General features: G+C 47.1%; 1 protein-coding gene and 1 long non-coding RNA gene across 4 annotated transcripts in view; both read left to right on the top strand.

The window, feature by feature from the left end:
* znf609a (zinc finger protein 609a) overlaps nt 1-6,882 on the top strand; it is a 28,215-nt gene extending 21,333 nt beyond the window's left edge. The window contains exons 4-10 of one of the 3 annotated variants that reach the window (XM_085165853.1): nt 156-243; nt 636-2,431; nt 2,747-2,772; nt 2,869-3,232; nt 5,202-5,516; nt 5,739-5,808; nt 6,109-6,882. In XM_085165853.1, the coding sequence (XP_085021979.1) occupies nt 156-243; nt 636-2,431; nt 2,747-2,772; nt 2,869-3,232; nt 5,202-5,516; nt 5,739-5,808; nt 6,109-6,118 (2,669 nt within the window). In that variant the 3' untranslated portion in view covers nt 6,119-6,882. Of the gene's footprint in view, nt 1-155; nt 244-635; nt 2,773-2,868; nt 3,233-5,201; nt 5,517-5,738; nt 5,818-6,108 lie in introns of all 3 variants that reach the window. The other 2 variants (XM_085165851.1, XM_085165852.1) reach the window with 2 other exon arrangements.
* Nucleotides 6,883-8,011: 1,129 nt separating this feature from the next.
* Nucleotides 8,012-13,949, top strand: LOC146513392 (uncharacterized). Its single transcript, XR_014875020.1, has 2 exons — nt 8,012-8,356; nt 8,503-13,949. It is a non-coding gene; the product is annotated as an uncharacterized LOC146513392 (long non-coding RNA).
* Nucleotides 13,950-15,069: the final 1,120 nt, after the last annotated feature.

The following is a 15,069-nucleotide window of genomic DNA, read 5'->3' as shown; positions in this document are numbered from 1 at the left end:
AAGTGTTTCCGCGTTGCTTCTTTTACTGTAAGCTCATATCAGGCCCAGCGCTCTTAAACTAAAGCTGTAAGAAATTAAAACTCAGGTTGAGTTTAACTGAGCCGCTGTGCCGAGTCGCTCAAACATGTCTCGTGTTCATCTGTGTTTTCCTGCAGGTATGCTGGTTGTGAACGTCACCTGGAGGAACAAGACGTACGTTGGAACCCTGCTGGACTGCACGCGGCACGACTGGGCGCCGCCGAGGTACAGAAACGACTCAGGCTCACGCCGTTCGGCCGAGACCTCGAGTATAAAACGAGCTCGTTGTTGCTGTGCTCAGTCGCCACCATGTAAACACGAATGAACGTGTCAGGGAAAAATATACAGATATACGTCTGCAGGTCGACCTGCAGATGTAAACACAGTGACAGGCTGCAGGTGTCATGCAGGTAAACAAAAACAACATGGAGACCTTCCTGGCTCATTAATAAGACAAACGTAAGTCTTATCCAATTACTCGATGGAGTAATCAATACTCGATTACTGATCGTACAGCTCTGTGTACGATGGTTGTTTGAGTCAGCTGTGTGACACCTGCGTACAGGTGAGGTCAGGTGTGTCTTTCGGCTCGCTGACGTCCACCTCTGTGTTTTTAGGTTCTGCGAGTCTCCCACCAGTGACGTGGAGATGCGGAGCGGCCGCGGTCGAGGTAAGAGGATGCGTCCCAGCAGCAACACGCCGTTGAACGACAACAGCAACTCGTCGGACAACAAAGGCAGCGGCAGCAGCAAGACGCGCGGCGCCGCGGCCAACAGCAAAGGGCGGCGTGGCAGTCAGACGGCTGGCTGCGGCGAAGACGCCAAAGCCAGCCCGTCCTCCGCTAAGAGGAAGACGAAGCCCGCCTCGGATATGGACCCCACCTCCAGCTCAGAGGACACCAAAGCGTCAAAGCGCATGAGAACGAACTCGACCGGCGCCGGGACGCCTCTGCCTGGAAGCAAAGCCGATTCCCTGCCGCCGCCGCCGCTGGACCGGACCTGCCCCTCCCCCGTCCTCATCGACTGCCCCCACCCCAACTGCAACAAGAAGTACAAGCACATCAACGGACTGAAGTACCACCAGGCCCGCGCCCACAACGACCACGACGTCCGACTGGACCAGGACGGCGACAGCGAGTACGGGGACGACCATCCCGAACCCGCCTCCTGCAACGGCGCCGCCATCTCGCCCGCTCGCTCCACTACACCGAAGGGTCGGGGCTTCGACGCGCCCTCCCCCTCACCAGGCAAGCTGACATCAAAGGTTAAAAAGAAGACGAGCGAGGCCGAGCCTGAGGTGACGGACGGCGGCGAGGAGGGGGCGTGTTTGACTGACGAGGCCAGTAACGACGGCATGGACGACAGGAAGGTCAAGAAAATGACGAAAGCTGAGAAACTGGGACAGAAAGGCTTGAAGCTGACTCGCCCCGCCGGCGCGCCCGGAGTTCCCTCGCCGTACTCCCTCCAAGCATCCTCCCCCGCTCTGGGCTCAGTGGTACAGTCCGTACCCAAAAGCCCCCAGCTGAAAAACGTCCAGCCTAAACCCGCGCCCCTCACTGACCCCGCCTCCAGCCCCGCCCATTCCAAGGACAAGAAAAAGAAAGACAAAAAGAAGAGGGACGGCGGGAAGGACGAGGACAGCCCGAAGGCGACGGGTAAGGCGGCGAGGCCAGAGGAGGGCAAGAGCCCGTACTCTGAGGCGTCGGACGCTTTGCTCAACGGCTCCTCGGAAGCGCAGCAGAGCCGGCTCGCCAGCATCAAAGCCGAAGCCGACAAGGTGTACAGTTTCTCCGACAACGCGCCCAGCCCGTCCATCGGCGTGGCCAGCAGGATGGAGGCCGGCCTGGCGCCCGCGCTTCACATGACCCAGAACGGAGCCGACAACACGTCGGTCAAGACCGGTAGCCCCGCCTACTCTGACATCTCTGATGCTGGCGAGGACGGCGAGGGTAAGGCAGAGGGGGTGAAGGTCAAGCCAGAGCCTGAGCAGGGACCTCGTGAGGCTGCCAAGAAGGCGCTGTTTCCCCCTCAGGCGTCCAATAAAGAGTCGCCGTACTACCCCAGCTACGACGCCTACTACTCCCCCACCTATGCCAACCCCAGCCCGGGACCGGCGCCCGCAGCACCACCTCACGGTGAGATAGCACAAGTGAAAGTGAAGAAAGAGGAGGAGCTAGAGGTGGGCGAGGAGGGGAAAGTGAAGGAGGAGCCTCAGGAGGAGAGGAAGGCGGAGCCAGGGCCTCCGCAGCCATCGGTCATCCAGCAGCGCTCCAACATGTACACCCAGCCGCTCTACTACAACCAGTACTACGTCCCCCCCTACTCCTACTCCCACGAGCAGGCCTACCACGCCCACCTCTTGGCCTCTAACCCCGCCTACCGTCAACAGTACGAGGAGCAGCGACAGCGCCACGCCGACAAGAAGGCGGAGAGCAAAGAGCGCGAGGCCTCCGTGAAAGAAGAGTGGAAGCAGAAGGCATCGGTACCGCCCACTCTGTCAAGGGCACCCAGCCTCACGGATCTGGGCGCCAGGGGAGGCGTGAACCCAGCGAAGCCCAAAGAGCCCGCCGCGGCTTCGGAACAGGCCAAGTCGGTCATCATGGCGAAGGGAGAGGACTCCAAGGCGCCCGGCGCCCAGCCCGAGGGTTTGAAGATCAAGCTGAGTGAAGGAGGGCATCACGGGAAAGAAGAGCCAAAGTCGGGGGTGGAGTCGGGCCGAGCGGCGAGCGTCGAAGCCGCCATGTGGTACAGACAGGTACAGGCGTCCTCCTCTGTCACACTTTCCTCCTCGCTTGTGTTTTCAGATTGATTGAGGTTAGTTTGATGCTGATGAAGGTTTCTCCCTCTGCAGGAGCCCGACGCGCGTCTGTGGTCCTACGTCTACCCCAGCAAATACTCGGAGGCGCCGAAACTTCAGGAGGACGACAGGTGGAAGGAGGAGCGGGACAGGAAGGTGAAGGAAGAGAGGCCGCGGCCCAAGGAGAAAGACGAGGCGGCGAAGGAGGCGGCGGAGGGTAGGACACAGCTGCCCCCCGAGGAGCTCCGCGGGGGCGGGAAGGAGGCGCGCCCGCCTCACATGCAATTCCCCTCGCCGCTGGCCCAGCATCAGGGCTACGTGCCCTACATGCACGGACCGTACGCCTACAGCCAGGGCTACGAGCCGAGCCACCCCGGGTACAGAGGCATGCCCTCGGTCATGATGCAGAATTACCCAGGTGAGAAACGCAAACATGAAGCAGGCGCAGCAGCAAAGAGAGCGCGAGGGCGGCGAGGGCGGCGAGTGAAAACCAGCGAGGAGCGCGAGCGTTTTGGTTTGACCGAAAATTAAAAGCCGCGTTTCTTTGTGGTTTCCGAGGGACGAGCGAGCGCCAGCTGTTGGTTTCTGTTTAAGCTCGCCGGTCAAACCTGCCAGCTGTTCACGCTGATGAGACTTCAGGAAGCTGAACTTCAACTTCCTCTAAAATCCACCAATTTTCACTTTTTTCCACATTTCTGTGTAAACAAATGAGATCAGGCTGTTTTAGACCAGCCGACGCTTCAAATTCACTTCTGTTCATTTTCATTCACGTCATTAACCCTTTAAAACCGGTCAGAGCAGCACGCTCTGTTTTACGCATTTTTAAATCCTTGTAGCTCTGCAACACGTGAGCTAGCGCAATAATTGTTTTGCATATGAAACCGGAGGAGTTGTACTTACATCTTATACCATCAGCTTGTCCTCGGTCACAGTTTCCTTCCACATAACTTTGCAAAAACTGCATAAAAAGCACTTGCAGCAACAAAAACATAATATTCCAGAAACACGCTTTGCTGATCCGATCAGCTGTTTGTAATACTTCCTACTTTGGAATAGACGTCAGCGTGAACTTTTGCATGTCCACCATTACCTGCCCGAAACCAGAACATTTTGCGGAAATGTAGTTTTTTACCATCAGGGCCTCATGAGCCTATACTGGTGTTTTTAAAAGTTATCTTTGACTTTATGACTTTCTGTGTGGTTTCTGGGATGCTTAGGACTCATATTGCACTGCTGGAAATAGTTTATTTTGATGCATATGCTGCTTTTTAGCAAATTTGCATCATAATATTTCGTTTTTCCTGCAGGATATAAAAATTGGTGTATTTCAAAAATAAAACTATGAAGACACTCAAAATAAATTTCCTGTGGTGGGAAACTATTTTGTGCAACTTTTTTGTATTTACAGTTTTGAGGGATAAGCCTCTTAAATTTCTCTAACTAGAAATATATGTTACAAAAACGATTTTCAATTTTTTTGTAGTTTATTGCACTTTTTTGCAATTTATGTAATTACTATGCACTTAATGCAGACATATTATTAAAATTTAGGCTGTAATGGTTGTATTGATGTATAGCAACTTGAAATGTTCCCAAAAATGGCTCCACAGCATGTAAACATATAATATAAGCTCTGGCAGACTTGGTTCAATGGTGGGTCTTAAAGGGTTAATATAAAATTAGACGAATGCGACGCACCCGGATGATCAGACTTTCACTGGCCCCCGAAAGAAGCGCGACGCTTTCAAAGCGCTGTAGAGGAGTCGATGCTGAGAGCTCAGCCGAACTCTGACAGGTTTAAAGATCTTTAAGCACCACTGCATGTGTAATCCTGGCTACGGTGGCCACTGTGGGACAAACATGCTGGTCAACAAAGACGCATCAAAGTCTCTGTTGTTGTCTTTACTCACACTGTAAGTGGAAACTGTTGCTGTGATCCGGCGCTATAGACTGAGGTGAGAAGGAATAGGATGGCGTTTAGTTAAGGTGGCGTTGTCTCTTCCCTTCCTGTTGTGTGTTTGGTGAAGGATAAAACTCTCGTGTTTCATATCTCCAGTCTGAAGATGCAGGCATGAATTTAAACGCCTACGATTTCTCTCCTCTGCCTTTGGCGTCATGCATTTGTGGGCGGTCTCTAGCCACATGCATAAAATGTGATGTTTGGATCCGTCTCAGCCGTTGTGTTCACAGCTGGTGACACGGAGCTGCTGCAGTATTTGTAGTGGATTCATTCTGAGTTTGTTGGAGAACAGTTACTCACTAATCACCTGAGAAATGGCGTACTGACCTTTAGAGCTGCTGCCTGAAACGTCACTGCCTCAAGCTGCCGCCACGCCATCACGTCGAACCTTTATGTTCAAACATAAACTTTATGTTTGTCTTTCCAGGCTCGTACCTGCCAGCCAGTTACTACGCCTCCTCGTACGGCGGGAAGGTGGGGGCGGGCGAGGACGGCGAGAAGCCCTCCAGGTCAAGTCCGTCTGTGAAGCCGTCCAGCGAGGCCAAAGCTCTGGACCTGCTGCAGCTGCACGCCAGCCAGTACAAAAGCAAGTCGCCGTCCATCCAGGACAGCAAGACGCCACATGACCGAGAGCGGGAGAGAGAAAGGGAGGGCGACCGGCCACGCTCCTCGCCCTCGCAGCGCATCATGCAGTCCCATCACCACCTGGGATACCCTCTGTACGACCTGTCCTACCCCTCAGGTGAGCCTCGCCTGCTGCCTGTTTAGCTCAGGTGTTCTCGGACTGGAGGACAACCTGCTCAGTTTAGTGACCAGCCACACAGCCGTGGTGAAGCTGACCTCCCATGATTCATAGCTGGAAAGGGATCCTCTGAGCCCGCCCACTTCACCCCACTGAGCCTGCAGCTGCTTTTAATGAGTGGCGTGTGCGAGTTTCAGTTCTGACATCCTGTCTTTGTTTCAGGCCTCTCGTCCTCCGCCATCGTCGCCAGTCAGCAAGCGTCCGCCCCGTCCATGTACCCGCCCGCACGGAGGTGAGAACGGTAAGACACACACACACACACACACACACACACACACACACAGCAGTTATGTGTGAGGACTGCGCAGGTGCTCATCACATCCATGAACATGCTTGGACCCTGCTTCAGGCGTCTCAGTGCAGCAGCTCCACCTACTGGTCAGATCAGTGAATCTCAGTGTAAAAAAACCAGAGTTACTGAACAGGACATCAGCCTCCTCCTCATCATCATCACCTTCTTCTTCTTTGTTTTAATTTCAAACCATCCCCTGGTAAAATCTTCTGACCCGTGATCTCCTCTCACTTTCCGCAGGCACACCTGATTGGCCAGCCTCTCCGCCTCTCCGAGTCATGTGACTGGATCACGTGAAGAAGCGTTTCTGTTCCTGTGACATCAGTTCAGTGGTGTTCTGTGTATGTTTGATATCTCTGCCTGGACGTCCAGCCAACTGCTCCGACCCTCGCTGGACCGGATCCTGGTCCCTTTGGGTTCTGCTGGTTCTGGGCGGTCCCGTTGGCCAACAGGTGCTGCTGGGATGCAGAGCTCACAGTGACGTACCTGCAGGGACGACTGGGTGACCTCTGACCTCTTTCAGAAGGACGAGCTCAGCTCCAGATGACATCACACCGTTACCTGGATGCGTCTCAGCTTCACGTGAAATAAAGAGAACACTGGATGAAGGAGGGCCGGCCAATCAGAGGGCAGTATTCAGACTGCTTCCTTGTACTGACTGAGTGACAGGCTCCTCCTCCTCAGTGTGTAGCTGTAAACATGCTCTGTGTGTGTGTGTGCGCGTGTGTGTGTAAATACTGTACAGAGGAATTATTTTAAAGAGCTGTTGGATGATGTTGGATTTCCTACTCTTCTTTTTGTCTGGTAGTCTCTGCCTCTGTTTTTCTACTGTTGTTGATCTGATATTAAACCTGTAGCTGGTGGAGCAGCGCTCGAGCTCAGCGTCCTCATTTATTCCCTGAAAACACCAGAGAGAAGCTGATGTTGTGAAACGTCTTCAGGTCCTGGGATGATGGGAGGCAGGAGGGAGTCGCTCAGATTAAAAAGGGTTCTTCTTTCAAAACAAAAAGCTTGCAGACTCTGGTTTCATTGTGTAGAATAAAATATTTCCTGGTTTAAAAATGTAAAACAAATGGAGAAATGTGCTTATGGATGTGGATCCATATATTATTCACTTTATTCAGTAATATGTGGCCTCGTTAATAAAGAACTGACCTGCCTAATGTCCTGGGGGATTCACTGACCAGCTGGAGCAGCGTCTAATAACCAACTCGCAAAATAAAACAAAATAATAACAAACCAACAAACACGAAAACAGGAGACATCATGATACAGACTTATAATTTGCACCAATGTTTTTCCTCGGTGCGCCTGCTCGCTGCTGAAGTCAAAGTAAACTTTATTGTCATCTCCGCTACAGACAGTCCAGTTTATAGAGACGAGACGACGAGGCTCCAGTTACAGCAGTGCAAGTAAACAAACAATAAATATAAGAAGAGTAAGAAAATAAATATACACTTTAGGACTCGGGGTAAAGGATCAATAACAATTTAAAATTCATATTTTATATTTTGATGATTTAAAGTCTCACACACAACCCGGTGAAAGGGGAGGGAGACCTGCTGCTTCCAAATAGAGCACATTTCATTCATAATGTTGTAAATTCAAGCCCATTATGTGTTCATGATTTGAATCCTGGGTTCAAAGCCATCGGGTCCTCAGTTTAGAAAAAAGAGAAAAGAAGAGGAGGAGGAACGAGCAACAGATGCAGGTAAGCAGATGTGTGATTGGATAATGGCAGGTCATCCTGAACCAATCAGAATACTTTATGATCCCTAAGGAAATTATGTGCGTTACAGTTGCTCCAAGAAGAAATGGTAAAAATAGCAACAGTAACAGACTAAACTCCAAACAATACATTATGTTATAGATTTTAATATGAATTAGTCATTGACAATTGTTGATTTGTCCTGTTCTCATTGTGTGACGTATTATGATGGCTGTTTGGTAGCCGTTTGCATACAATGCATACTCTCTCTGTCTTCATATCTGTGTGTGTGTATGTTTCTCTGGTGAAATTCAGTATGGTTCCGACAAAAGTTCTATGTTAATGTACAATCTGTACATTACACATTAACAATCTCTGTGTGTGTGTGTGTGTGGGGGGGGGGGGGGGGGCAGAGGGAGTCTTCGCCCAGGGCGCCAAACAGGCTAGGACCGCCACTGTGTAGCCTCATGGGCAGTGTAGTCCGTGCTGCAGGGAGAATGGACTGTCATACACGTTATGTGTCTGTGAGCGAGGGAGGAGAAAAAGGAAAAGTACGAGCTGTCATCGAGCAGAAACAGGAGCTGGAAGCATGTAAATATAATAATAACCACTGCAGCCAAGAAGAGAGCCTGACGAGCCCAGTTGTAAGTAAGCTATTAAGACTCGACTGTACACCGTGTTCGTGTTTTCCTCCGAAACAATAAGTTCTGTTGGAGCAGCCTTTCAACGCCTCTCTCTGTCTCTGCTAGCAAAGTTGACCCAGACAACAAAGTAAAGCTAGTTTTCAGCTACGAGCCGACACAGAACCCACCGTATTAGCCAGAGGTCCCTTTACTACGGTTCGGAGCCGCGGACCTTCAGTAACAGTAATAAATCACAGCAATAGTACATTCATGTAGTTGTAAACAGCATGATAATATATTAAGTAAGTTTAAGGGTTGATAACGATGAATCACCAGCAGCTGTTGCTAAAAGCACCTTTGTTAGATAGCAAAGTATTTACAAATAACTCTCCCGTTCATTGATCTGAGCATGCGCAGAATGAGCCACAACGCTCCTTTGATCCTTTGATCTTCTCAAACGATCGTCGTGACGTCACGGTCGACATCACATTCTCTGCCACGCCCACCAAGACCTTAAATAGAGGAGCTCGTTTAACAGTTTAATCAGAAAGAGCCAGTTGTTTTAGACAAAGCCAACCTTTGCATTTAAATCATTAACAGATTTAACTTTTTGACACTTTTGAGCTTTAAACCTTTAAAGAAATGTCACAGAGAAGCGGAGATCACGCAGACCCACTGCAGCGTACGACAGATGAACTCAGGTATGAAATCGCAGAACTCAGGGTAAGAAACGCACGACTCAGTCAAAACTACAGACAACTCAGTCAAAACTACATACAACTCAGTCAAAACTACAGACAACTCATTCAAAGCTACAGACAACTCAGTCGAGAAAACACACAATTGAGGCAAGAGATGGAAGAACTCACACAAACTGTGGGACACGTACAGCAGACAACAGAAAGACAATCCTTTGGTTCGTGGTGTCTTGAAGGTTTAACTGTTGTCGCATTTGTCTTTGGTCTTCCTGAAGTTGCTTTCTGGTTGCGCCTCTAAGATTTTCGGCTGAAGCGAATGTCCCGCTCTGTGAGGTCATGATTATTATCATGACCTCACAGAGCGGGGATCGCTTGCGTGTGCTTGCATGCACACGTCCCATCGACAATTGTGGATTGTTTATGTTTATGGAAAGATTTACGCTGTGTCACATGAAAATGTTCCTTTGCAGCATTTGATTGGAAATAATTACTTTGATTCCATCACATCTTAAATGAATAGTGTTTAATGTCATTACTGTTTTTAAAGGGTAACTGGTCCACATCCACAATTACAGCTGTAATTGTGGATGTGGACCAGTTACCCTTTAAAAACAGTAATGATGTTTTCCAGCCACAGTCCACCGACCTGTCATAAATACGCTGTGCTCTCCTTTGTTTGATTTAATTTTGCCCCTTACCTCCCAACCAGTCATGGCAGAAGACCGCCCCTCCCTGAGCCTGGTTCTGCCAGAGGTTTCTTCCTGTTAAAAGGGAGTTTTTCCTCTCCACCGTTGCCAGAGTGCTTGCTCATAGGGGACCATTTGATTGTTGGGGCTGAATTTTTGGATTTCATTTAATTGGCTTGAACTGAAAAACCTAAAAATTCAGCTGAGGGGTTCACATAGTGCAGAGCACTACATTTGTTAACTGCACTTTTTTTATTTGTAGATTTTGTAGTTCTTCCTACTACAAAAACTACAAATGAAAACAAGGCAGTTAGCAGCAAATGAAAATAAATAAAACATTTTAAAAAAATCTGCTACTGCTCTGTGTGTTTACTTCAGTGAACACTTGTATGTTTTTGTGTTAGAAGATTATAGATTGTCCAAAATATCCTACAGCTTGATGTTGGTGGGGTTCCAGAGGCACCAGCAGCTTCAAATATGTGTTTGCTGCTTTGTCTTTTAGCAGCTGCTCTCTTAATCGGATGTATTTGTCCTGCAGAAACCTTCCTCGTTGTGTCTTTATCTGCACAAACCCGTGTGTGCTCTGACTCAGCCACAGATCTCCTAACGTTACGGTGATCACGATGAAGTTTTCATGAAATATCTCAGGTTTTCACTACGTGTCCAAGGCATTTGGCTATTTCACACTTTTCAGCAGCAGAGAGATCCTTTCATTTTTCAAACTGTCAGTTTGTTCATTTGCTCAGTGTTGGAGTGAAGCACAGCCGTTTCTGCAGGCACTGACGTGTCCACAGACGTGTGGATTTGTGTGCTGCTGTGTTCACTTGTGTGTTTTTGTGCACTCGGGAGGACGGTACCTGTCTTGTCGTCATCTCGTAGACAAATATTTGACGACGTCTAGAAGACAAGTCTGAGTCGCCGTCCAAACGTCTGCCTGCAGCACAACCTCCGTCTCTCAGCGCTCGGCATGCACGCTGAAAGAGCCCTCAGGTGAACTTCTCTCACCTGCATAAACACTTTGCATCGGTTTCTCGGCTGCAGGTCCATGAAGGCAGTTTTGGAGGAATATTACGGTCTGACCTTCATCCTTCAGCTCACTCTGAACTCTCTGAGCAGCTCTCTGGCGTCTCTGTGAGGACCTGCAGGAACACTTCTCCAGACTTCTTGATTCAAAGCTCTTCTGCCTTCTGTTGATGATGTTGATGACTCCACACGGTTTATGTCCTGCTGAGCTTTGTGATCTGGGAATGCCAGACCATGACTGACAGTGTTATTGTCTTATATCACGTCACTGCTTATATCTGAAGTCCTGCTGGCAGAAATGACCTTCAGTCAGAAAGGTTGATGGTCAGGATGAACCTGGACACTTCTTTGCACACATGTGTGTCGTATCTTTTGTATGATAAGTACTGATAGAGACAGACGTGAGTCAGTATTCATATTTCTTGCAGCCTGTTAGCACTGCACCTCCTGCCTTTCCAAACGGCTCTTCTGTGTTTCTGTCTCATCGTTCTGCTGATGAACATTTGTCGCCCGCCGTGACCTCAGCACGTCGTCCTGGTTCTGGAGAGCAGACGTGTGTGGATCTGAGTCCTGTGATTTCCAGTAGTGATTTCTTCCCAAGACAAAATCACATCGTCCTCTGCTGCCGTGTTGTTGCACAATAAAAATGATGAGGTGTCAGAAACGGTCCTGGTTATTGTCTCAGATGTGACGCTCGTCGTATCCTGTCTGCTTCTGTCGCTTTCCTTCATTTACTTCTTGTTAATTCAATTCAATTCAATTTTATTTATATAGCGCCAAATCACAACAACAGTCGCCTCAAGGCGCTTCATTTCATATCAGTTTATTTTCCTGAAATGTGCTCCAGAGTGACAAACATCTGCTGGAGTTTATGCTGCACTAAAACCTCTGTGACATCGTTGCACTCACTGCTAACAGGAAAGCCAGAGGAGCAGACACATCCCAGCAAAACACTGATGCAGCTTTTTTGCTGTGGTGCTTTATGGACAAACATTCACTTCAATTCAAAAGTTATTTGTGCAGCACATTTAAAAACAGCAGATGACGCGACGCCCGTCACGCTCGTGTCCTCTCGTGAAGAGAAAAGCAGAACTAATGCTCTACCTGACGCCCATCGCCATCACAGTCAAGGTAGGGATGATTTATTGTTTTATTTTTAATGTGTCTGCTCCAATAAGTCCAGTAGGTGGAGCTATAGCACAGGTGAGTGGTTGTAGGTGAAGCTGTTGTGATGTTGCTGCCTCGCAGACTGAAGCAAAGATCTGTTTTTGCTGCAGCTCCAAATGTTTCAAAGCTTAAGTTACATATACAGGGAAGTGTTTTTATAAAGATGGTGAATAGTTTCACGTTTGTACTTTCAATAGTTTCGTGCATCACCTCTGAATGAAAATGTCAGCTGACAGCTGGTATCAGAGACCTCTCCAACATGTCACTGCAGCCCTGCAGAGCCTGCATGCTGCAAAATGCAAACTTATTTCAGGGATTTCAGTTTTATTCCTGCAGCACTTTATAGAAGAACATTTATAGCCGAGGCTTGTTTGCTGTGCTCGCTCTCAGATGGGTCTTTAAACTACTGTAAAACTGCTCAGACCCCAGCCTAGAGAGGATACGATGCAAGGCACAGACTAAGTTAAAAGGAGGAACATGAAGCAATAAGCAGCAGGTAATACACAACTGACCTGATCCCGATTTAAAAACAGTGTTTTGAGTTTCTTCCTGTTGAAAAGGGAGTTTTTCCTTCCCACTGTCGCCAAAGTGCTGCTCATCTGATTGTTGGGCTTTTCTCTGTATTGTTGTAGGGTCTTACTATGTCACACACCTTGAGGCAGCTGTTGTGACGTGGCGCTGTATTGAATGAAACTGAATTGAAATGTCTGCTGCAACATTGAGGTGATCGGGTCAGAATCTGGTAGAAACAGTCAGCAGACCTGGGACGTGGTGGAGCTGGAGTTTCACATCGTGGATGTGTCTGCAGCATCTGTCGTGTCAATATGGACCAAAATATGTGGAAGATGTTTCTGACACCTCGTTGACTTTGTGTCTCGAAGAAGTGAAGCAGCTCTGAAGGCAAAAGGAGATCCAACCTGCTGCTAGCAAAGTGTAACTGACGAAGCACATTTTGAAAAGACTCCACTTTAACAGACGGGAGACGGTGACAACGAGTTTTTTCTTTTTCTTTTTTTAATTGACATTTTAGAATCACTATAGACAGTGTTGGGGAGTAACGGAGTACATGTACCGCCGTTACGTATTTAAAATACAAAATATGAGTAACTGTATTCCGTTACAGTTACCGTTTAAAAAGGTGGTATTTAGAATACAGTTACTTTGTTGAAATAAATGGATTACACGGCGGTACTTCCCTGTTTCATATTGTGGCGGGTCAGGACTGTTTGGGTTTTGTTTGACAGCTACGTTCTGTTGTTCCAGGTGCAGCGTTACGGTTGCCATGGTTACAGGGTGACGCTCTCTGCGTGTTTCCTGGGTGAGAGAGCGCCTGTTGTTGTTGTTGTGCTAAGCTAACAGGCAGAATGCTACAGGTATAGCTCTAAAGAATGTAGCATCATAGGCAGTGTAGTCCGTGCTGCAGGGAGAATGGACTGCCATACACGTTATGTGTCTGTGAGCGAGGGAGGGAGAAAAAGGAAAAGTATGAGCTGTCATCGAGCAGAAACGGGAGCTGGAAGCATGTAAATATAATAATAACCACTGCAGCCAAGAAGAGAGCCTGACGAGCCCAGCTGTAAGTAAGCTATTAAGACTCGACTGTACACCGTGTTCGTGTTTTCCTCTGAAACAATAAGTTCTGTTGGAGCAGCCTTTCAACGCCTCTCTCTGTCTCTGCTAGCAAAGTTGACCCAGACAACAAAGTAAAGCTAGTTTTCAGCTACGAGCCGACACAGAACCCACCGTATTAGCCAGAGGTCCCTTTACTACGGTTCGGAGCCGCGAACCTTCAGTAACAGTAATAAATCACAGCAATAGTACATTCATGTAGTTGTAGACAGCATGATAATATATTAAGTAATCCAAAGTATTCAGAATACGTTACTCTCATTGAGTAACGTAACGGAATACGTTACAGAATACATTTTGGGGCATGTAATCTGTAATCTGTAATGGAATACATTTTAAAAGTAACCTTCCCAACACTGACTATACAACACCATCAACTTCAGCTATCTGTCAGTACATACTTTTTCTTTTTTTTTCTATATTTAAACAACTAAAATATCCATACGATAAGAATGAAAGAAAAAAAGAAAAGAAAAAGAAGCAAAACAGGAAACAACAAACAAAATAAATAAAAAATACATAAGGAAAAAGAAAAAGGAAAGAAAAATAAATAAATAAATGTAGGGAGTGTGTTTTTGTTTCCATTAATGTAACTAATATTTCATCTAGTCTTCTAGTAGTTAACAAAGTCCAAATCTAAAGCAAAAGCTGGCCTGCGTTTTTTAATGTAGTCCATCCATTTCTTCCATCGTGATACAAACAGCTCCCTCTTGTAGTTCACATCTGCTGTCATGTTCTCCATCCTGTAAATGTCCACTGTGATGTTCATCCACATGTTCATAGTTGGGCTCTCTGAAGAAAGATGTTTTTTGTGATGCTTTTTTGCCTGATGCCAGTAAAATATTAAACAAGTATTTATCGTTCGTTGTCCGTCCTTCTGGCCAAAAAATAGAGTTTTACTTTCCAAAGGTAAATATCTTCCAAATGTCTCTTGCATTGCTGCATGTATTCCCTTCCAATAAGTTTAACATGACAGTCCCAGAAAATGTGATAGTGATTTGCATTTGTATTTCCACAATTTCTCCAGCAAGCAGGAGGGTTACCTTCATAGTGAGATTTTTGGTGTAATAAAATATCTTATCAGCTCTGTGAGCTGCTACATTTCCATTGATATGCCCATATGTTGTCCATTCTTCCTCCTTTATCTCTATTCCTCCCTCCATTTCCCATTTTGTTTTGATATACAAGGTTGAGTGTAATGTCATATTTGTTAATCCTTTATAGAGGTCACCTATAATACCTGTGTTTTTATTTGAACTGTAAACTTTAAACACGTCCAGCAGCTGTTTACTTAATTCAGCCTTAGATTTTATCTTTTTATTGACAAGATGCCTCATCTGTAGATATCTATAAAAATCCTGTGTTTCTAATGAACATTTATCTTTCATTTTATCAAAACTAATTAGTCTCCCTTCCTCCATCACCGTACGTAAAGCTGTTAATCCTTTATATGTCCAATCTTTGAATCTGGTGTCCAATTTATTTGGAGCAAAATGTGTGTCGTATGCACACCACTTAAGAATCGCTACATCCTCTTCTAGTTTATATTCTTTTATTACTGTTTCCCAAATTTTAAAAGTCAGCTTGATCCATGGATTTTCAATAGTTTTTATTAAATCTTGCAGGCTGCTATAACAGCTTGTATGGGGATGGAAGTCAGACCCTCC

Source organism: Neolamprologus multifasciatus, chromosome 7 (assembly GCF_963576455.1).
Source record: "Neolamprologus multifasciatus chromosome 7, fNeoMul1.2, whole genome shotgun sequence".
NCBI lineage: Eukaryota > Metazoa > Chordata > Actinopteri > Cichliformes > Cichlidae > Neolamprologus > Neolamprologus multifasciatus.
Note: the sequence above shows the minus strand (reverse complement) of the source record. Positions and strands in the feature narration are given on the sequence as shown.